Source organism: Gallus gallus, chromosome 1 (genome assembly GCF_016699485.2).
Source record: "Gallus gallus isolate bGalGal1 chromosome 1, bGalGal1.mat.broiler.GRCg7b, whole genome shotgun sequence".
In the NCBI taxonomy this organism is placed as follows: Eukaryota; Metazoa; Chordata; class Aves; order Galliformes; family Phasianidae; genus Gallus; species Gallus gallus.
The window spans coordinates 113,445,090-113,465,944 of record NC_052532.1 but is presented as its reverse complement, the minus strand read 5'-3'; the positions used below and the strand labels follow the sequence as shown (position 1 = coordinate 113,465,944).

Genomic DNA, 20,855 nt, shown 5'->3' with positions numbered 1-20,855 from the left:
CCAGTAATCTCCAAGCTAGAAGCCATGCAAAGCTGCTGTCATGGGCCAAAGCTAATAACCCTTGTGAGAACAAATTATTCTGGGCCTCAACATGAGCTGAAACATTGGTGTGGCTTCCAGTTGACTTAGAATCTGATAAGAGTATGCTCAAATTTGTTTGTAAAAGACCGTTGGGATATTTGAATCTCTGGAGAATAGGATGCTCACTGAAGCCTTCTCAATATACTTCCAGCATTCATAGTTTAATAAAAATCAAGGGATCTGCCAGATATCTGGGTAACATATTTATATATATATAACACTAATTGATAATTTTGGAAAAAGGATGGGAACTAACTTTGGGAAGGTGTGTGAGTAGGAAGTAACTTTGTCATGGCAGTTATAGAAAATTAGCATTGCAGACAGGAGTACTGTAGGGCTTTTTACAATTTATTGTGGTTAAGTCTCTTTGTATATGACCTGAATGGACAAAAAGATGAATTATTTTGATAGGACTGTTAGTAAATGCAGTAGTACTAATGCTGCAAAGAATGAATTCTGTCAAAAATTAATAGGCACAAGCATATTGTGATCAGACAGAGGCTAAAACATGTCAGGAAAGTCCTGGAAAAGAATGATGGCAGCCCCTGCCTTACAGGTTTGCTTGAGCCAGATGAGGACAGATAGGAAGGGGGCATTGGAAGGCCACGTTCTATGATGTTTCAATACTTAAGATGAAATTTACATTTTTTTATGTGTCAAATGAAAATTGCATAGTTAACTTCTGTTCTGTGGGCCTTAACTGCTTTATATTCCTTTCTTCAGACCAAGCCAGTGGAAATCTCATTTCAAAGCTGAATAAAATGTTTGCAAACCCACTTTGCTCCCACTTCTGTCTTTGGGTTTTTGATTTTTTTTTTTTTCCTTTTATTTAAATGGTGGTGGGGTTGTGCCAAGTGAGTGGTCTTTGATCTGATCTTCAGATATGAGCTCAGGAATTTGGGGGCCATGTGCAATTAAAATAAGAATGGTTTGTCTCCTGTGTGAAACCTGGCTTTTTTTTTTTCCATCTAGAAAGAGTAATGAAAAACTAAGACAGAAACATACTGTTTTTTTTTTTTCAAAGAAACTGTATTTTCAAGCAAAAATCAACATCAAACTGGATGCTGCACATTCTGCAAGGTATACATGTAGAGTGTTGCATGTATTGTAGTCAAAACATCTAAAAATGTTGTTGAGGTTATGAGGTATGAGCTGAAGAAGGACTATAATTTAGTGTAATGGTGAAACTGTAGCTTACTATGAGTGCATGCCGATAAAGTTTTAATTACATCACCCTTTTTCTGCTTCTACTCTGAACCTTCTTTTCTCACCCTCATCTTTGAGTATTTCCTTACATCCCATTACTTCAAATTCCTTTAATTTGAAATCTTGGGCACTGACATCTAAGTTATTACTTTTTCTAGTGCTTATCACTGCCTGAAACAAAGATAATCCTCTATTTCTAAAATATATGCAGGAAATATGAATTTCTGCATTACGTAGTGGCACCAAGGTATAAATTTATACACTGCTTTTAAATGAGCATCCTGTAGAAACTGATATGGTGAAGCATTTCATGCTGTATTTCAACTTTTTTTGAAGCTTGGCACCCAGAGTCTTTAATTGCATCTGGGAAGCTTAAGCTCTTTTCCAAATTCAACCCATATAAAATTAGACAGAATGACTGGCTTTTATGAAATATTTGGTTAAGTGGCTTGATGGTGGTGAGCAGTAGGGCAAGACAGAGCAGAGACCTCCCAAGAGCCTTCATCTCATCCAAGCCAAAGGAGGTGAGCAGAGCCAGGCAAAGGACCTGGGAGTAGTTTAAGGATCTTGTGGTTTGTACTTATTTGAAGGAATGTAGGAAAGTACCCTTCCTTTTCTCAGTTCTGCTACCTCCGGTGTGTCAGAGACGTATTCGGAGAGAAAGTCCTACTTACCGCTTCAAGGATCCAGACTGGAGAACCTCAGTCAAGGAAAATTAGGAAAATTAACCTTCAGGTCTTTACAAAGTAGATGATACCTGATAACCTGGCATATTTTGGAACGCTCTCATAAAGGTAGTACAGACATAAGCCTTTTCTGCCCTTTTTGTGATCCAGCTGCAGCACAGTGATGGCGTCCAGTCATCTGAAAGTGCATAATGATATTTTCCTTTACCTTATGCTCAGAAATAACTGAAGCTGTGCTAGCCAAGGCTTTCCAAAGAAAAAAAGTAAAGCATGAGATGGATAATGACAAGGAAAATTTCAGTCCAAGTAGGTAAATAGGAAAAGTATGAAATATTTAAATTACAACTACCAATTTAAAGCTAGAGGGTAGTACCAAACACCTTTCCAATCCACTTTTTGAAAATAGAGCTGTTTGGTACCACCAGAGGGTGGTGACGCACTGGAACAGGCTGCCCAAGGAGGTTGTGGATGCCCCATCCCTGGAGGCATTCAAGGCCAGGCTGGATGAGCAGCCTGGTCTAGTGGTTGGTGACCCTGCACATCACAGGGGGGTTGCCACTGCTGCTAAGACCTTCCTTTTGCCGTGGAAAAGGGATTGCCTATGCCAAATCCATCCCGTGCAATTAGCACATGGTTCTTGCAGTTTCTTCCTCATACAATCTCAGAACCATAGAGGCTGGAAGGGACCTCCCTGCTAAAAGCAATTTCCTACAGGAGGTTGAGCAGGAAAGTGTCCTGGATCACACCCCTCGAGCTGCTGGCCACAGTGTTTTTAACGTGCCTCAGGATATCATTGGCCTTCTTGGCTGCAAGGGCACACTGCAGGCTCAAGGCCAGCCTGCTGTCCATCGGGACACCCAGGTCCTTATTTGTAGAGCTCCTCTCCTGCAGGCCAGCCCCTAGTGCAAAAAATATGCAGCTGTGCTTTCTGTTTTGATACAGGAATTAGAGAATAACTTTCAAGATTGCCAAAAATTCATCAACATTTTGGTTCCTTTGCTGCTCCCCTTTCCATTGATATAAATGGCCACTTTACAAATGGAACATGAAAAGCTGCAATCTAAAGTCTGATCTCTTTATTAAACAAGATATTCACCAAGGGGAAGTCATGTTTGACCAAACTGATAGCCTTTTATGGAGGACATAACCAGGTGGATAGATGATGGTAAAGCAGTGGATGTGGTCTGTCTTGATTTTAGTAGAGCATTTGACACCATCTCCCACAGCATCCTCGCAGCTAAACTGACGAAGGTGGTGTGGACGATCGAGTAGTGAGGGGGACTGCGAACCAGCTGAAGACGCCAGAGAGTTGTGGTCAGTGGGACAGAGGAGTCTAGTTGGAGGGCTGTATCTAGTGGATAGAGGGAGTAGAGTGCACTGTTAGCAAGCTTGCTGATGACACAAAACTGGGAGAAGTGGCTGACACGCTAGAAGGCTGTGCTGCTACCCAGCAAGACCTAGATAGGCTGGAGAGTTGGGCAGGGAGAAATTAGATGAAATACAACAAGGGCAAGTGTAGAGACTTGTATCTGGGCAAGAACAACACCAGGTACCAGTATAGGTTGGGGACTGACCTGGTGGACAGCAGCGCAGGGAAAAGGGACCTGGCGGTCCTGGTGGACAGCAGGGTGACCATAAGCCAGCACTGCAAGAAGGCCAGTGGCATCCTGGGGTGTATTAGAAGGAGTGTGGTTAGTAGGTCGAAAGAGGTTCTCCTCCCCCTCTACTCTGCCCCGGTGAGACTGCATCTGCAGTATTATGTCCAGTTCTGGGCCCCTCCGTTCAAGAAGGACAGGGAACTGCTTGACAGAGTCTAGCGCAGAGCCACAAAGATGATGAAGGGACTGGAGCATCTCCCTTACCAGGAAAGGCCGAGGGAGCTGGGTCTCTTTAGCTTGGAGGAGAGGAGACTGAGAGGTGGCCTCATTAATGTTTCTAAATATGCAAAGGGTGTGCATCAGGAGGATGGAGCCAGGCTCTTCTCAGTGACAACCAGTGATAGGACAAGGGGTAATGGCTGCAAGCTGGAACATAGGAGTTTCCACAAAAATATGAGAAGAAACTTCTTCATGGTGAGGGTAACAGAACACTGCAACGGGCTGCCCAGAGGGGTTGTGGGGTCTCCTTCTCTGGAGACATTCAAAACCTGCCTGGACACGTTCCCGTGTGACCTAATCAAGGCAGTCCTTCTAAGGCGGGGGGGGGGGGGGGGGGGGCGGGGGGGGGGGGGGAACTGGGCTACATGATCTTTCAAGGTTCCTTCCAAACCCTGTCATTAGGTGATTCTGTGATTCTGTAACTGGTATGGAAAAGAGACAGCAGCTATTACAATGAAGACTTAAAGAAAAATAACAATACTCTATTAAATTCTTAGCCAGGATTCTGGCATTTAATTTTTCAAGATAAATAATACAATTTTTTTTAGCGAATCCTCTTCTCTTCTCTTCTCTTCTCTTCTCATTCTCTTCTCTTCCTCTTCTCTTCTCTTCTCTTCTCTTCTCTTCTCTTCTCTTCTCTTCTCTTCTCTTCTCTTCTCTTCTCTTCTCTTCTCTTCTCATTCTCTTCTCTTCTCTTCCTCTTCTCTTCTCTTCTCTTCTCTTCTCTTCTCTTCTCTTCTCTTCTCTTCTCTTCCTCTCTTCTCTCCTCTCCTCTCCTCTCCTCTCCTCTCCTCTCCTCTCCTCTCCTCTCCTCTCCTCTCCTCTCCTCTCTCTCCTCTCCTCTCCTCTCTCTCCTCTCCTCCCACCTCTCCTAACCTTTTAAATATCCCTTTTTCATTCCCTTTGCCTTCCCAATCCTTTTGCTCCTTTTCCCCTCTCCTCTCCTCTCCTCTCCTCTCCTCTCCTCTCCTCTCCTCTCCTCTCCTCTCCTCTCCTCTCCTCCTCCTCTCCCTCCTACTCCTCTCCTCTCCTCTCCTCTCCTCTCCTCTCCTCTCCTCTCCTCTCCCCACCTCTCCTAACCTTTTAAATATCCCTTTTTCATTCCCTTTTGCCTTCCCAATCCTTTTGCTCCCCTTTCCCCCTCTCTTCTCCCTCCTCCCTCTCCTCTCTCTCCTCTCCTCTCCTCTCCTCCCCTCTCCTCTCCTCTCCTCTCCTCTCCTCTCCTCTCCTCTCCTCTCCTCCTCCTTCCTCTCCTCTCCTCTGCCTGCTCCTGCCCTGCCCTGCCCTGCCCTGCCCTGCCCTGCCCTCTCCTTACTTTTTTAAATATCCCTTTTCATTCCCTTTTACCTTTCCACTCCTTTTGCTCCCCTTTCCCTCCCCCTCTCCCTCTCCTCTCTTCTTTTCCTCCCGTTCCAGTTTTTCCTTGTTCCTTTTTCCTTTTTCATTTTTCCTTTCCTTTCTCTTTCCTTTTTTTTTTCTTCTCTCGGCTCCACCATTGAAGACAAAACGCTCTTATTCTCCTCCATGTCTCACTAGAAAAAGGAAAGTCTCAAGTCATGACGGAGCAATTTTTGCCTCAAACAGACCTCGCGAGCAAAAAAGAGAGCAAAAAAGAGATCCCGGCTTCCTTCCGGGATCTCCTCTAGCAGAGGCAAGCTATAACTGCAATGGCAGGAGTGCCAGTACCTGTCTGTGGGCTCAAAGCAGCCGGAAAGAAGCTGTCAGTTGTGATGCCTGCCTGACAGCGGGTGAGGATGACCACCGCCTGGGACAGGAATGGCATGAACGTGCTGTGCTGCGGGGACGACGTGCAGCTGCGCAGGATGTAGTTGGTCAGTGGCACCTGAATGAAGAAGGGGAGAAAGAATGACTGGCTGCATCCTTGACTCTGCAGGGCTTAACAGTGGACTTTCAGCACATGAGCATTGCCTGCTCCCTTGACATGCTGCCAAGGCCTAAGCCTAAATTTCACACCAGCCACCCTGTCCACGCCCTGGCTCTGCGCTCTGCTTGTGCTTCTGTAGCACCTGAAGCAAACGGCACAAGCCGTAGTGCAGCAGCCAGCAAAAGTCCAAGACACATGGAAGAAAGTCTCTTACGTCCCGACAGATGTCCTTTCCATGCATCTGCAGAAAGGTGATCAGCCACCTCCCCGCAGCACGCACACGCATTCCTTTGGCCTTCCGGAAGGTGTCCTTGATGGCCATCATGAAGTCAATGGTGTCTTCCAGGGGGAAGTTCCTGTACACAGTCTGCAGAGAAATGAGAAGCAGGAGAGATCCCATCACTGCTCTGCGGCAGCTCTTCAAAACATAAAGCAGTCTTGAGGGCATTCTTAGTTCAGCAGCTTGCCGGTCATTCAGGCGGCAATCACAACGCTCCTGCGGTCCATACCCCGCTATTAATATGTAAGGGGGTTGAGCCTTCTCTCAGCTTCTCCACCCGTGGTGTTTGCTTACATGCAAAGCCTACCTCCCAGAAGCCACAGTCTCACACAAACGCACACACACACACATGCACACACACACACACACGCACACACACCACACACGCGCACGTCATAGAATCAGCTCCTTGCGCTGGGTGCCTTAAGGCCAGACATAGCTCAGTGCCTCCTGCTACTTGCTGAGAAAAGTGGTCTCAGGGTGACAGCTCATTCTGGAGATGGTGTGAGAGGCTGTGGGGAGCAGAGGGACGTGCAAAAGCCTACGCACTGAGATCCCACCACCCCTTTTTGGGTCCACTTACCCGCGCGATTTTGGAAGAGGTCTGGAGCTGACAGACGGTGCGGCGGTCATTCAGCCCCTCACACAGGCTCCCGATGTCTCCTGTCTGGATGACTCCATTGGTCGCCTTGGCTGGAAAGAGCACAGGGAGAAAAGGGAAGTCACGCTTCTGGAAACGGAACCGCTTTCCACAGGGGAGAGACAGAGGACAGGGTGGAGAGAAGAAGAGAGCTGCGCACAGTGCCTCTTCCTCCTGTAAACTGGGCCCAGCCCGTGGGGTTCTGGTAGTGCTGCAGAGGAGAGCAGAAGGCTGGCTCACACCCGCTCTACTCACCTTGAATCCGGAGAAGGGAGCTCAGACAGGTGACAGCCAGCTGGCGGGATGTGGGCATGGGGTCACACGTCAGAGGTGCCAGCAATCCCACCAAGGAGCCAAAGTGCTTGCAGGCATCTCCTCTCTGCAGGGGCCAGAGGCAGGAAAAAAGCTGTAGGCAGCCCCAGCTCTCCCTAGCTTCTCCCGCCTGTGCCTTCCCCACGCGGTGGGTGGCACAGCACGCACAGCTGGGCGGAGCTCGCCTTCCTGCTCAGGAGCACTGGGGAAGGAGCAGGGGCATGTGGTGGGGCTCTTTACTCACTCCACGCTCTTCACAAGCAGCCAGCAGCTGGGAGCAGATCTGCAGGGCCCTCTTGCGCTCCCACATGTTGTCTGACGTCATGGATCTCTGCAGGACGTGGGGCAGAGCATCTGTCTCACTGCGGACATCTTTTCTTTCCCTTCATGCCAGCCCTCTCCCCGTCCCTCATTTCCCAGCACTTTCCCTCAGGGCCTGCCCTGTGGCTCCACGCGGCCCCCCACCTCGCTGAGCACCGGCACTGCTGCCCCCGCTCTCTGCAGACACTCCTGCCTCCTAACCCAGGAGCTTTTCCTTGGCTGTGGCCTGCCAGGGGCTGGCTCCTGCCTTTCCCCATGCAGGGCCCATTGCTCTGCCCATTTCTGAGCTCGCAGTGAGCTGGCACGTCAGCAGGAGATTTCTCCCCCTCTCATCGTCCTCTCAGTCCCCAGATCTCTGTCTCCGCTATCGACAGGCACCACGCTTTCTCCCTTGCCCCACGTGTACTCACATGGACTATGTTCTGAAAGAAGCCACTGGTCTCTGTCTCGAGCAGGACCACCATGAGCCGGCCCAGAGCTTTCAGTGATGCTTGCAGAAGCTGAAAGCAGAAGAGGGCACCGAGCTGTGGCATCACGGCTGCCGCCAGAGCATAGGCTGTGTGTGCTGAGGAAGGGCTCCAACCGAGAGGTGGCCGTGAAAGTCACGGCAGGTTACCTGCAGGTACTGAGCTGCTTGCTGTGACTTCCTGATCTTCAGCATCATCTCCGCTGAAGGGTGCAACACAACATTCTTGCAGCACAGACTCAGCATGTCACACATGTCCTTGGCTCCTAAGGAGGGCTTCAGCTTGCTGACAGGAAAAAAAAAAAAAAAAAAAAAAAAAAAGGAAGAGAAAGCAGAAAGGGCCTTTAGCAGTGCTCTCCAGGCTGCTTCAGACAACATCAGGGTTTCTTCTAATGGACAGCTGCAAAGCCAACATCCCCAGCCTGTGCTGCTGAGCACTGTCTTCAGTTCCAGCGTCTCCCCCGGCATCAGTGAACCACCTCCTGCTCTGAAGGGAAGGAGACACCAGGTCTCCCTTCTCTTCCCTGCCAGGGGACAGGAGCACCAGGGCCTTTCTCCTTCCCAGAACCTCAGCTTCGCTGGGCACAGCAGACCAGCCATCTCTCCTGTAGAAGTGACTCCCTACCCCCTGCCCCCTCCCGGCCTTCGGGAGCTACCCAGAAGGGGGTCCACCATCCCGCCTTGCAAGCCCAGAGGCTCCCACCCTTACCTCAACTGCTCCAGGGCCAGAACCACCTTGAGGGGCACTGGGGAGACAGGGGTGCCCAAGTAATACTTCTTCAGCAACTCCTGCAAGTACCGGAGAAACATTGTCAAAGTGGGCACGTCAGAGCTCTTCCACCCAGCCCAGAGACAGACACAACTGCCACACACCAGCCCCGTCACTCCCACGTTTCTCACGGAGGCAGTGCAGGATGCGGCAGCTGCACAGTTGGTGGACCTAGCCCACTGCCCAGCCGCTGCCTGCCAGCACACAAGGTCCCCACCAGCTGGAGACGTGTGGCTGAGCGAGACCTGTATGGCTCCGGGGAACCGAGTCTCATGGCACAGCCCAAAACGCCACTGCAGACAGCTCTGGCTCTAGGCACTCACCGTCAGGATCTCCAGCAGCTTGCCCTTCAAGGAGGGGTTAAAGCAGGCAGAGCCACCCACAGCTTGGAAGGCAGAGCTGAAGTCTGTGATGCTCTGCACCAGCGCAAGCGTATTCTGCAGGTCCTGAGGCCCAAGAGAGAAGAACATTCTTTCAGCTGCGGGAAGGGCCAAGGGCTGCAAGGGGAACACGTGGGGGCAACGCTAAGGGAAGGGCTTGCATCTTTATCTGAGCACAAACCAGTCCCCGCGGGACCTTTGGAAAGAGAAGGCCCATCGCAGCATCCCCCCACGTGGAGGGGCTGCAGCTGGGTGCTCAGACACCCCGGCACGCTACAAGCTCTCACCCGGCAGCTGCAGCTGTAGAGCAGCAGGATGTTGCCCACGATGTCTCCCTCCAGGCGGGCCAGCAGCTGTTCCTTGGAGGCACGCAGTGCCAAGCTGCCGTGGGCGAGGATGAGAGCGCTGCGGGTGGCCTGAGCTCTTCTGCTGTCCAGCTCCATCTGTGTGGGGAGAAATGCCTTGAGACACTCACTCAGCAGCCCCCCGGTGCCCCGCGATGCACCTGGGCTCCCAAGTGAAAATAAGGCAGCAGAAGGCCAAGATGGAAATGCGTAACGCTTCACCTTCTTGCGTCTGGAACTCCTCCCATTCTGGCCTCTGCACAGCCTGGACGCAAACATGGTGAGCGTGTCCAGGGCTGTGTGGAAGTTGCTCTCAGCAGCATGGCTGAGAAGAGAGATCATGCCCTGCACAAAAGAACAAGGGGCAGTTGGCGCAGGCCTGAACCTACCGGCGCGGCCAGCCACAGTGGCCGGGCTGGTCCTCGCCTGAGGGAAAGAGCAGCAGTGAGGAGATCAAAAGGCTCGGAGCAGGGCCAGGAGAAGCGCTCTGCCCAAGGGACAGACCGGGGATGCTGGCAGAAGCTGGCTGGGAGGAGACCTCACCTGGGCCTCAGAGGGCTCCTCCGCGTTTGCTTCCTCCAGGTGTTGCAGAAGCTTCTCTTGGATGTGGAGGACTTCCTTACAAGCTCCCAGCACTGTCCCCAGAGCCTTGTACAGGAAAGACTGCATGGGAAGGGAGGAGAAGGGATGGGAAGGCAAGGAAGAAGCTGAGATGTGGCAGCAGCCTGACCTGCTGGGAGAGGGCCAGGTGGGAAGGACCCACGCTCCCCGGGAGATGCTGAGAGCAGCTGCAGGGCCACCCCCAGGCAGTTTGCAGGGAAAGGCCCTCTGGGGGGCACGGGCCAGGGAAGCAGCGTGAGCGGCCCGTGTGAGCAGAGCACCACCCGCAGCCCCTGCCCCAGTTGGGCACCTGCGGCTGCACCGCTGGGTAGAGCCGGGGGGAACCCACCTTTTCTCCAGAGCTGCTGGGAGAGCTGCTCAGCCACCGGCTCAGCTCGCAGCTCAGGCCCTTGGTCCAGGCCTCATCCTCCATGGTGCCCAATGATGCCCTCAGGAACTGTTGGAGAACAGGAGAAGCCAATGTTTCCTTGCCCTTTGCCTCTTCCCACATTGCCGCGTCGCCGCAACCTTCTGGAGAGAGGTGACTGGAAGAACAGTCCCTCTCCCAGCTCCCTGCAGCATTCCCTGCCTTAAAGCTGCCTGCCGCTCTTCTCCTATGGGCCCAAACCCCCATGGGCGTGGGGGGGGCAAAGAGGAAGAGGCAGCAGCACAAAGGCGTGCGGCCGCTCCGCAGCAGCATTTGAGAGGCTGTTCCTGTCCCGTATGGGAACGGGGCTCCTTGAGGCAGGCAGACACTTCTCTGCACCGTGCCTTCCGGCAATGCTGTACCTTTAGCAGGCGCTGCTCCCACCCTGCAGAGTCCGGGAAGCTCTCATCTTTCCCTGCACAGCAACAAGAAGCAAAAGACCCTTGCTTGGGATCAAGCCACAGAAGAAGAGCTGCTGCAAACCAGGCTTGCCTGGGCACTCGGCACTGCCAAGCTGGGACCCGCACACCCTTCACAATGACCTGTCCCTCCCCACAAACACTGTCCCAGCAGGAGCACAGAACTGCTCCAAGACTGCTGTCTGAGGGGACGTGAAGCACCCATCCGTGCCCTGGAATGGGCAGATCCCCGGGGGGAAAGGTCCCCCGGCCTCAGTGCTGTCTCCCTGGAATGGGAACAGCAGCAGAGCAAGCGTGGGGCCGCAGGCAATGCTTCCCCTCTGCCACGCTGCAGAGTTCCATTTTCACTCCCCCCCTTCCCTGCCTCCACCCCTCCCTCCCCACCAGCACTTTACCTTCGAGGCACTGCAGCAGCAGGGGGATCTCAGTGGCCCACATGGCCCCCACAGCTCTGTGGATCTTGCTGTGGAGGTTCAGCATGAGGAGCAAGGCAGCGGCTTGGAGTTCGCTGCCCGCAAAAGGGCTCCCTGCCACCACCTGAGTGAGAGCAAGGAGAAGCAGGGTCACGTCTGCAGCAAGAGCAGCAGCTTCTCCCAGGAGGGAAGCAGCTTGGCTCTGCCCTGGAGGGCAAGGAGCAGCCAGCAGCTTTGCCCATGGCGCTGCAAGTCCGGGAAGAGAAAGGCATCCCCGCGGGTGAGGCAGGCACTGGCACACTCGGCCACGCTGTTTCCTCCTCGGGGCTCATGGCACCGGCCTCTGGAGCATCTACTCACCAACAGGCGTGCCAGCAGTGTCTGGGGAGTCAGCAGTGGGCCTGTGGGGAGAAAGAAGGGCTGAGTAAGAAAGACACAGACACGACGTGCCCTGCCACACACACCTCCGCTGTCCCTTCTGGGTGCTAACACAGGTCAACAGAGCTCACCGGGGGAGTTTCTGCTCCTACCTTGGAACATGGAGCTGAGGAAATGGGGATCCAGGTCTTCTACCTCCCGCACCATCAGGTCCCCTCTCTCAGCCAGCGCTTGGACGCAGCGGGAGACCGGGATCAGCATGCCGGTGTACTGGGCTGGCACCACGTACAGCAGCAGCCGTGGCCACACGAGCTGTAGGAAACGAGGCGGTTGAGCATGTCAGCATTCCTGCCTCCGCTCAGAGATGAAGAGGACTCTGTGAATTTCCCTGAGTCTTGTGTGCTTTAGAGCACATTGGAGGAGAGACCGGGGGTGTTGGAATGGGATGAGGAACACGTGGTGTGAAGCCAAGGAGCGGCAGCAGGGCAGACGGTGACTTACTTTGGTCATCCCGCTCACAGAGACATCCAGTGACCCCAGGATGTCCATACACAGCTCTTGGAGAGCTCCTTCTTCCCGGGCTTCCTGGGCAGAAAGGTCTCCGGCTGCCTGCACAAGAGTGTTGTTGGAACACCGGTTACTCTGAGTTCTCAGGAGCCTCTCAGGAGGCTCAGGTGTGGCCCCACCGGTGCTTCTGTGCCAGCCTTTGAGCAGCACGGGTCCTCCAAGGGAAGATGCTGCCCGGTGTCCTTACCCTTCTTCCCGCGGTGCGGCTGAACTCACTGAAGATGTGCCCCACCACATCCCAGGCTGAGCAGCTCCGGGCGTTAGCACTGAGCACATCCTTGATGAAGAGCAGAATGGCCCTCCTCACCTGTCAGGAGTCAATTGTGGGTTTGATTTTCCTGCTCAGAAGGCAAAGGGAAGCCACGTGCTCACTGGGGCAGCCCTTCGGGCATGGGCAGAGACAGCAAGAGCAGAGGAGAAGCCTTGGCTCCTCAGGTGAGGGCCAGGCCTTAGCACCAGGCTGTGCACTTTCCATGCACAGCACAGGGGCCTGACTGCTCCGCCCTGCCTGCTCTCCCCAGAGGAGCCATCGCGACCATGTGGTCACTGCCCCAAGCACCTCCCTGGGCACCCCAGCCCTGCCGGTGCTGGCAGCAGCATCACCACCCCGACAGCGCTTTCCTTTCCCAAATCAGCTCACCTGGGTCCTGGGGTCGCTGCACAGACACTGCACAGCCTCCACAACCTGGGGCAGCTTCTTTGCCATCACGGGCTCTGCAAGAGATGCGCAGAAGCATGCATGGAGGCACAGGCCAGATGGCAAAAGGGATCCCGGGAAGTCCCAACCCTCTGACCCCCTACTGACCATCAGAGCGAGCCAGAGCACCGAGCAGACCCAGGGCTGCCACGCGTCCAGCCTCCCTGTCAGCGCCCAGCTGTGACTGCAGAAACTGGACCGTCTCCTCTGGGCAGATCCGGGCTGCGGGGAGGAAATCCCGCACTGTGTTAGCAAGAAACTCGCACCCATTCCGGAGGTTTGTGAGAGAGGTTTCGGCCAGGGCACCGCCAAGCATTGCCAGAGCTCCTCTCCTTACCCTGCAGCAGGATGCAGTGGGTCAGCTCTGCTCTGTCCGCCTCGCTGTGCTCCTTGGTGTCATCAGAGAGCTGTGGGAACAAGGTCCATTGGAGAAAATTGTATCGGTATCGAGGATGGAAAAGAAACTGTGCTGCCAGCTCTCGTCTCCCTTGGCACACTCGGTAAGAGGACATGCAGACAAAACACAGCCTGGCCCACAGCATCCCTGGGGGCACGCACACGGCTCCGGAGCAGCCACGGGCATGCAGGAGCTAAGGCTGAGCAGCCGGCAGAGGCTCGGAGCTTGGAGTCCTCCTGAGACTTAGCCAAGAGGGAAACTGCTTTGGGCGCAAGGATAGGCTCCCCTTACGTGGTAGAACACGGCACTGGTGATGGCCAGAAACTTGTCCTTCGGGATGACCGATTGCACTCCCTCTAAGGCCTCCAGGAAGATATTGAGGCTCTGCAAGAGACCGGGAGAGGAAGAAAGGGCTGAAGCCACATCTAGCCACTTGGGAGCGGAGAAACTGATTCCCAATGGTTTGTCCGCTGGGAGAGCTCCCGCACAGGCGTTCTGGTTTGTCCCCGCCTCCCAGCAGCACCAAGAGAGTCCCTCTGCTCTCAGCCGAGCCCTGTTTGGGCATCGGTTGCAGGCATCTCCCACCCAGCAGCCCTCTTCTCCCCCATCAGATGTAACTGGACGTGGTCTCCCTGGCCTTTAGCACAGAGCTCCTCAGGCACCCAGAGCTCCACGGTGGTGGTGGAGGTGGTGGTGGTGGTGGTGGTGGTGTGGTGAAGCCTCCCAGGCCCAGGGGATGGGCCCCAGTGACTCCTGGCTCCCTTCTGGCTCCTGACCGGGTTGTTCCTTCCTTGACGGAAGAGCTCAGGAAGCCTCAGACCTCCCGTGGACACCTATTCCTTCTTTCTCAAGGGCTCCCGGCCTCCTCCCTGCATCCCACTGACCCCTCGTGGCACTTGCACGAGCCCCACGTCCATGCTGAGCCCTGCACAACATCTCACCTTGGTCCCCCTGCAGGTGTCTTGGACCTCCTGATACAGGCGCACGAGCCAGAGGAGCTGCTCCCAAACGTGCTCTCGGCGCAGCTCCTCTTGCAGGAGGACAGCCATCATGGTAGCCACGGCCCCGAGGACGGCCTGTTTGTCCTGGAGAGGGGTGGCAGAGGCCCAGCATCAAAGACTGAAGGTCTGCCCTTCCTGCAGGAGGGCTTTCTCTTTCCCTTCCCCTCCCCCGTACCCCCCGTGCCCAGCAGGAGATGGGCTCGCTCTGGAGGGCAGGGAGCTTTTCCCCACACCCTCATCTCCAGCTATCCCTGCCACAGTGCTGTGACACGCGGCTGCTTCCTGGCAGGGAGATCCAGCCCCAAGCACAAAGCCAGTCTGGGGCCCTTTGCAGAGCCAGCCCGCTCCCTCTCGTCACCCTTCTGTTCTCAGCCCGCTGGGCACAGGCAGAGCTGCCGACACGGATGTCCCCGCTGCCATCCCGGGCTGGGAATGCAGCAGTGCTCACCTTTTCCTCCTTGCAGTCCTGCCAGTGCCTCAGCACAGAGCAGAAGAGCTGGGAAAGATTCTGGTAGATCTGCTGGATCTCCTTGGCAGGCCAGGGGCATTGCTTTCCGGAGCACAAGTGAACCTTGACTCCTTCCAGCCATTGTTTCACAACTGAAGAAACACAAAACAAAAAAACAAATGAATAATTAATTAAAAAGAAAAAAAGAAAAAGATGAGAGACTGCGAGAAAAGAGAGCCTGTGAGAGCCTGCAGCAGGGCGAGGCGAGATGCAAGGGCTATCCCGAGTCCCCCTGCTCTGGGGCCGGCACTCACCAGCACAAGCAATGCGCAGGGTCCGGCCGCCTCTCACCCAGCTCACCACACTGCGCAGGCCGGCCAGCGTCAGCCACACGAAGGAGATGCACTGTGGAGCTGCAGAGGGGAAGGAGAGGGCCACGGTCAGAGCCCCAGCAGCGAGGGAGGAGGGGCTGCAGCCCTGCATCCCCCAGCTCAACGCAGATCACGCGCAGAGGGGAGAGACCCCTTTCCCCGGTTGTCGTAGACGTCAGGAGGCTGAGGGCACTCTACCGTAGCTGGTGAACAGTTTGCTCAGGGTGACGAGCACAAACTCCTTGGACATCTCCCCCATGGCCTTCAGGTGGCTCTGGAGCTCGGCCATCACCAAGGTGAAGTGTGTCCGGGCCAGAGCCACCAGGACATTGCTGGCAGCCATCCTCACGCTGTCTGGCACGCCCTGAAAAAGAGGCACACGAAAAAGTGACACGCGGCACAGGAGACTGCCTGAGGCCTTCCCTTGGAAGGGCTAAGCCACCGCCGTCTGCCAGCAGAACACCAGCGCGGGCAGGCGGCTCCCTTTGCCTTTGGGAGTGACCCCTCACCTGGGCTGCTGTCAGGTCCTGGGACACCTCAGCCAGCAGCCGGTTCAGCACTCCGCATGGCGGGCGGCTGTCACCTTCCCGCAGGACGTGCTCCAGCTCGCAGTACGCCTGCACTCGGTCACCCTGGGGACAGAGATCAGTCCCGTTTTGCTTTGCCCTTCTTCCCGGGGAGCTGCCCGCCATGCCAGTGTGCTGCCGCGGCCTGGCACCCACGGGACCGTGGCACTGGGCCAGGGCAAGGACTGGTGGTTGGATGTCCCCAGCTCACCTCCTGGTCTTGCAGGCGCTGCAGCAGCAAAGTCACGGCACAGGCAGGGACAGGGCTTGCCACCCTGCCTCTGGCCCTGCGACGTGTACCTCTGGGCACGCAGCCCACACAGGCAAAGAGACCTGCAAGGAAAGAGCAGAGCAGCTGCCGCTGGTGTTGCTTGGAGCCAGGGCCGAGCATCCGGCCGTCTTGGGGAGGAACCCAGCCCCGCAGCGTGGGGTGGGCTGTGCTGGCACATGTGTGGTCGGCGGGGAGAGGGGAGAGAGCCTTCCCCTTGCTGGGGTACTGGGGAAGCCATGGTGGGCGGCTGCACTCAGCAGAGCAAGGACGGTGCTGATGGCACGTCCCTAAACAGACACTGGAGGCACACATGCGCTCGGGCAGCATCACGGTGTCCAGGGAGGTGGAGGGACCTCACCTCGAAGGGCTCTCAGCCGCTCCATCACAGCAGGAAATCTCCAGATAGACACAATGCTCTCTCTGGGTCCTCTTCCTGCGCCTCTCGCAAGAGACTGAGCCACCGCTCCCACCGCTGCCACAGGGGTGTAGGAGGCAACAACTGTGACATCACAGCGAGGCGTGTCACCTCGCAGAGAATGACGTGCCCTGGGCTGGGGACCAGACTGCATGCTGGGCAACCTTGCTGGCCCCAAAACACAGCATGTTTTTGTGATGCACTCGGCTCTGGGGTGGACATGTTCTATGCCAAAGCAAGGGAATCACCTCAGCAGGAGAGGGAGAGCCCCTGCCAGGGAGCAGCTGCCGGGTGCCATTGCCTGGCACTGACTTAGTGACTGGGGACTCCATGCTGGGAGGCACTGCGGCCCCCATTTGCTGCACAGACAACCTCTCCAGAGAGCTTTGCTGTCTTCCAGGGGCACGTGTCAGAGACAGTAAGGAGACTCCATTGCATCTGATCCAACAAAAAGACCGCCATCCGCTTGTTGTCATTGAAGTAGAGTCATGAGAGGCTGCCACGAGGAAATGGCAGAACATCAGATAGGGCCAGATGTGCTACACTAACAGAGAGTAGAGAGGAAAAGGAAAAAAAAAAACCTGAGAAACTGGGGATACAGGGCCCTCCCTAAACTAAGGACTGGGGAGAAGAACTCCCAAAGAAAAGAAACTTTTGATGGAGGAATTCCCCGAGGGGAAGAAACCTCTTTGGAAGAACCCCCCAGGCCTGCTTGCTGCAAAGATTCCTGGCTTTCTCCCATCTCCCGCAGTGACTGGATGAGATCCTGAGATCAAAGGACATACTACAAACCATGCTGGATCCACAGTGGTGACCATCTCTCTTGCTTTCTACAAAGACTCCTTGCTTTTCTCTCTCTTCTGTTGCCCGTCTTTCCTTCCCCGTATCCCTAAGCAACTGGGTCTTGTAATAAACCGGTCAGGCTACCATTTGACCTGTTGTGTCTTAATCTCACTGCTGGGTAAACATGTACTAACAGAACCTCCTCTGCCTCCTATAAATTGGAGCTTAAGGTCAGTGCATCCCTAAGAGTAAGTCATTGGGTAAAGGTAACAAGAGGCCTGTGGGGGTGAGCAAGGAGCTCACAGATAAGCTAAAAGGAAAGAAGAACATCCATGACCAGTGGAAGAAGGGCCTGTCCACCTGCAAAGAGTATAGGAACGTTGTCAGTGCCTGTAGGGATGCAACAAGGAAGGCTAAGGCCCTCTCTGAATTCAATCTTGCAAAGGAGGTAAAGGATAACAAGAAAAGGTTTTCTAGAAGTATGTCAGCAGTGAAAGGAAGACTAGGGAAAATGTGGGACCTCTACTAAATGAGCTGGGTGCCGGGTAACAGGGAATGCTGAGAAGGCAGAGATTCTGAATGCGTTCCTTGCTTCAGTCTTTAATGCTAAGACTAGCCGTTAGGAACCCCAGACCCCAGACCCCGTAGGTAGGAGAGAAAGCCCGGGGAAGGGAAGGCTTCCCCTTGGTCGAGGAGGATTGGGCCAGAGAGCATCTAGCCAAAATTAATGCACGCTAATCCACAGGCCCCGATGGGATGCACCCACATGTGCTGAAGGAACTGGCAGAGGTGATTGCTAAATGGCTCTCTATCATCTTTGGAAGGTCCTGGCAAACCGGAGAGAGATGCCTGAAGACTGGAGGATAGCCAGTGTCACTCCAGTCTTTAAAAAGTGCAAGAAGGCGGATCTGGGAAACTACAGGCTACTCAGCCTCACCTCCGTCCCCAGAAAGATGATGGAACAACTTGTTCTGGATACCCTCTCCAAGGCATTGGAAGAGAAGAAGGTTATTGGGCGTAGCCAACACGGATCCACCAAGGGGATAAATGCTTGACCAACCTGACAGCGTTCTCTGATGTCATCACTGGCTGGGTAGATGGGGGGGGGAGCGGTGGATGTTGTGTGCCTTGACTTCAGCAAGGCATTTGACACCATATTTCACACCATTCTCGTTATGAAACCTAGACAGTGCGGGGATAGATGAGTGGATGATGAGGTTGGTTGACAACTGGTCGACTGGCAGAGCTCAGAAGGTTCTCATCAGTGGTACAGAGTCTAGTTGGAGGCCTGTAACCACTGGTGTTCCCTGGGGGTTGGTACTGGAGCAGCGAGTTTGCTGAGGATACAGAGCTGGGAGGAGTGGCTGACACACTGGAAGGCTTTCCTACTGTTCATCAAGACCTGGACGGACTGGAGAGCTGGGCGGAGAGGAACCTGATGAGATTTAACAAGAGCAAATGTAGAGTCTTGCACCTGGGGAGGAAAACTAGATGATCTTTGAGGTCCTTTTCAACCCAGGCCATTCTATGATTCTATGGTATATTTTTCTGGGTATTATTCTTGGTAGCATTATTAACAATAGATGTAGTATGTGCCACTATTTTAACACTGTAATATGCATGAAATACTAATTTCTTCCTTAGCAAGCAGACCTCAGGTAATATAGCACGCCCTTTATCAGTTTGGTGGTGGGTATCGCCTATTTCAAGCTGTTCAATCTGCTGTCTGCCCTCTGGGTCATCTGCTTGGCTCCTTGTTTAATCAGACAGACTTCCTTACAGAAGTGAACACACAGTGCTGCTGTTCCCAAGTAACGTCATCTAATTTCTATGTGTTTCTCTGAAAAACTATTGACAACTAAGTGTGGGAAAACCTTGCTTTCCACCTATATCTGAGACTGTCTTCTGCTCAGATTTCAACTAACGCAGGTGATGCTGGGGAGGGACTTTTTATAAGGGCACTTAGCGACAGAACGGAGGGAAATGGAGGAGGGTAGGTTCTGGACTAGATTTTAAGAAGAAATTCTGTACTGTGAGGGTGGTGAGATACTGTAACAGGTTGCCCAGCAAAGTTGTGGATGCACCCATTCTGGAAGCATTCAAGGCCAGGCTAGGTGGGGCCTTGAGCAACCTGGCCTAGTGGGAGGTGTTGCTGCCTGTAGCAGAGGGGTTGGAACTGGATGATCTGAAAGGTCCCTTCCTACCCAAACCATTCTATGATTCTATAGTCACAATCCTGAGATGACTGAACATGAGGCAATTTGGCCTTGTGGCAACTTACATCAAGAAGAGCAGTAGCAACTCACAAACTGAACATAGGTTTTTTGAGCTATGGAGTTGCCCATTCTCTGCTGAGTGGTGTAGACGAGACTGTGGCATTGCCTATTCCTGAGCAGTGTCCTTCCCGCACTTAACAGAGTTGCAGCTGAGCAAGCTTACCATTCATATGAAAACCACCACCTCGGATATATAGAAATATACTTTCTGCTCAGTAGTTTCAAAGAATTATACTGTGACAATAACAGATAAAGAAGTGATTTTGCATATGCTTTCTTTTCAGAGCAGAAATCTTTATGGAGCAAGAATTTATAATAAAATTATTTCCAAACTTTTAATTGTAATGTCGTTGGAAGTTTTAATAAGTATTCTAATTGAAGTGAGTACTAAATTATTAACTGAAATATTCTTACTTTTTAAAATGGCCTTTTAAAAATTAAGGCATCCTAAGTTACAAAAGAGGGCAAAAAGGCATTTCCTATTTTCGTACCATTCAACTTCAGTGTCATTCTTTCTCATCAGAACATCTTGCCTCTGCTATCCATCCTGTCACAGATTCCTTGATTTGACTTTCTGGCTCTGGTTTTGGCAACAGTAACAAAAGTGGCTTTGAGAACACACAGTTGAAGATGGGGAGCTTGAGTTTATCTAGCTCTGTTTTGGCTTCAGAGCTGTCTAGCGGTCAGTCCACAACGATGGAATACATTTCTAGTCATACTGATATCACTAAGATAATCTAGATAGCATCTTTTAAGAGTATGCTTTCAGCCATTCTGTGAGATGGCTAGAGGAAAAAAAAAAAAAGAAAAGAAAAGAAAAAAAGAAAGAAAGAAAGAAAAAAAGTAGGTAGGTGGAAAATAAAAAGTATGTGGTTTGTTCATCCTGCAGTCAATGCTACTGCAGCATTGAGACAAGCTGCATCAACACAGACCCAGAGAGCATGATGGTAAAGGAGTGGATGTGGTCTGTCTTGATTTTCGTAGAGCATTTGACACCATCTCCCACAGCATCCTCGCAGCTAAACTGACGAAGGTGGTGTGGACGATCGAGTAGTGAGGGGGACTGCGAACCAGCTGAAGACGCCAGAGAGTTGTGGTCAGTGGGACAGAGGAGTCTAGTTGGAGGGCTGTATCTAGTGGATAGAGGGAGTAGAGTGCACTGTTAGCAAGCTTGCTGATGACACAAAACTGGGAGAAGTGGCTGACACGCTAGAAGGCTGTGCTGCTACCCAGCAAGACCTAGATAGGCTGGAGAGTTGGGCAGGGAGAAATTAGATGAAATACAACAAGGGCAAGTGTAGAGACTTGTATCTGGGCAAGAACAACACCAGGTACCAGTATAGGTTGGGGACTGACCTGGTGGACAGCAGCGCAGGGAAAAGGGACCTGGCGGTCCTGGTGGACAGCAGGGTGACCATAAGCCAGCACTGCAAGAAGGCCAGTGGCATCCTGGGGTGTATTAGAAGGAGTGTGGTTAGTAGGTCGAAAGAGGTTCTCCTCCCCCTCTACTCTGCCCCGGTGAGACTGCATCTGCAGTATTATGTCCAGTTCTGGGCCCCTCCGTTCAAGAAGGACAGGG

General features: G+C 53.3%; 1 protein-coding gene across 1 annotated transcript; it reads right to left on the bottom strand.

Annotated features, from left to right (window-relative positions):
* Nucleotides 1-5,272: 5,272 nt before the first annotated feature.
* Nucleotides 5,273-16,371, bottom strand: LOC101750270 (maestro heat-like repeat-containing protein family member 2B). The gene is made up of 31 exons (XM_040652975.1): nucleotides 16,161-16,371; nucleotides 15,743-15,864; nucleotides 15,475-15,597; nucleotides 15,164-15,329; nucleotides 14,909-15,007; nucleotides 14,595-14,746; nucleotides 14,087-14,230; nucleotides 13,437-13,529; nucleotides 13,086-13,155; nucleotides 12,857-12,970; nucleotides 12,692-12,765; nucleotides 12,239-12,358; nucleotides 11,986-12,093; nucleotides 11,637-11,796; nucleotides 11,467-11,507; nucleotides 11,089-11,230; nucleotides 10,637-10,689; nucleotides 10,197-10,304; nucleotides 9,791-9,910; nucleotides 9,470-9,592; nucleotides 9,191-9,346; nucleotides 8,847-8,969; nucleotides 8,464-8,543; nucleotides 7,905-8,040; nucleotides 7,699-7,788; nucleotides 7,212-7,298; nucleotides 6,911-7,034; nucleotides 6,599-6,708; nucleotides 5,950-6,102; nucleotides 5,537-5,693; nucleotides 5,273-5,382 (listed from the first exon to the last, which is right to left on the bottom strand). The coding sequence occupies exons 1-31, from the start codon at nucleotides 16,369-16,371 to the stop codon at nucleotides 5,363-5,365; spliced, it is 3,579 nt and encodes a 1,192-aa protein (XP_040508909.1). The 3' UTR covers nucleotides 5,273-5,362.
* Between the last annotated feature and the right edge of the window lie 4,484 nt (nucleotides 16,372-20,855).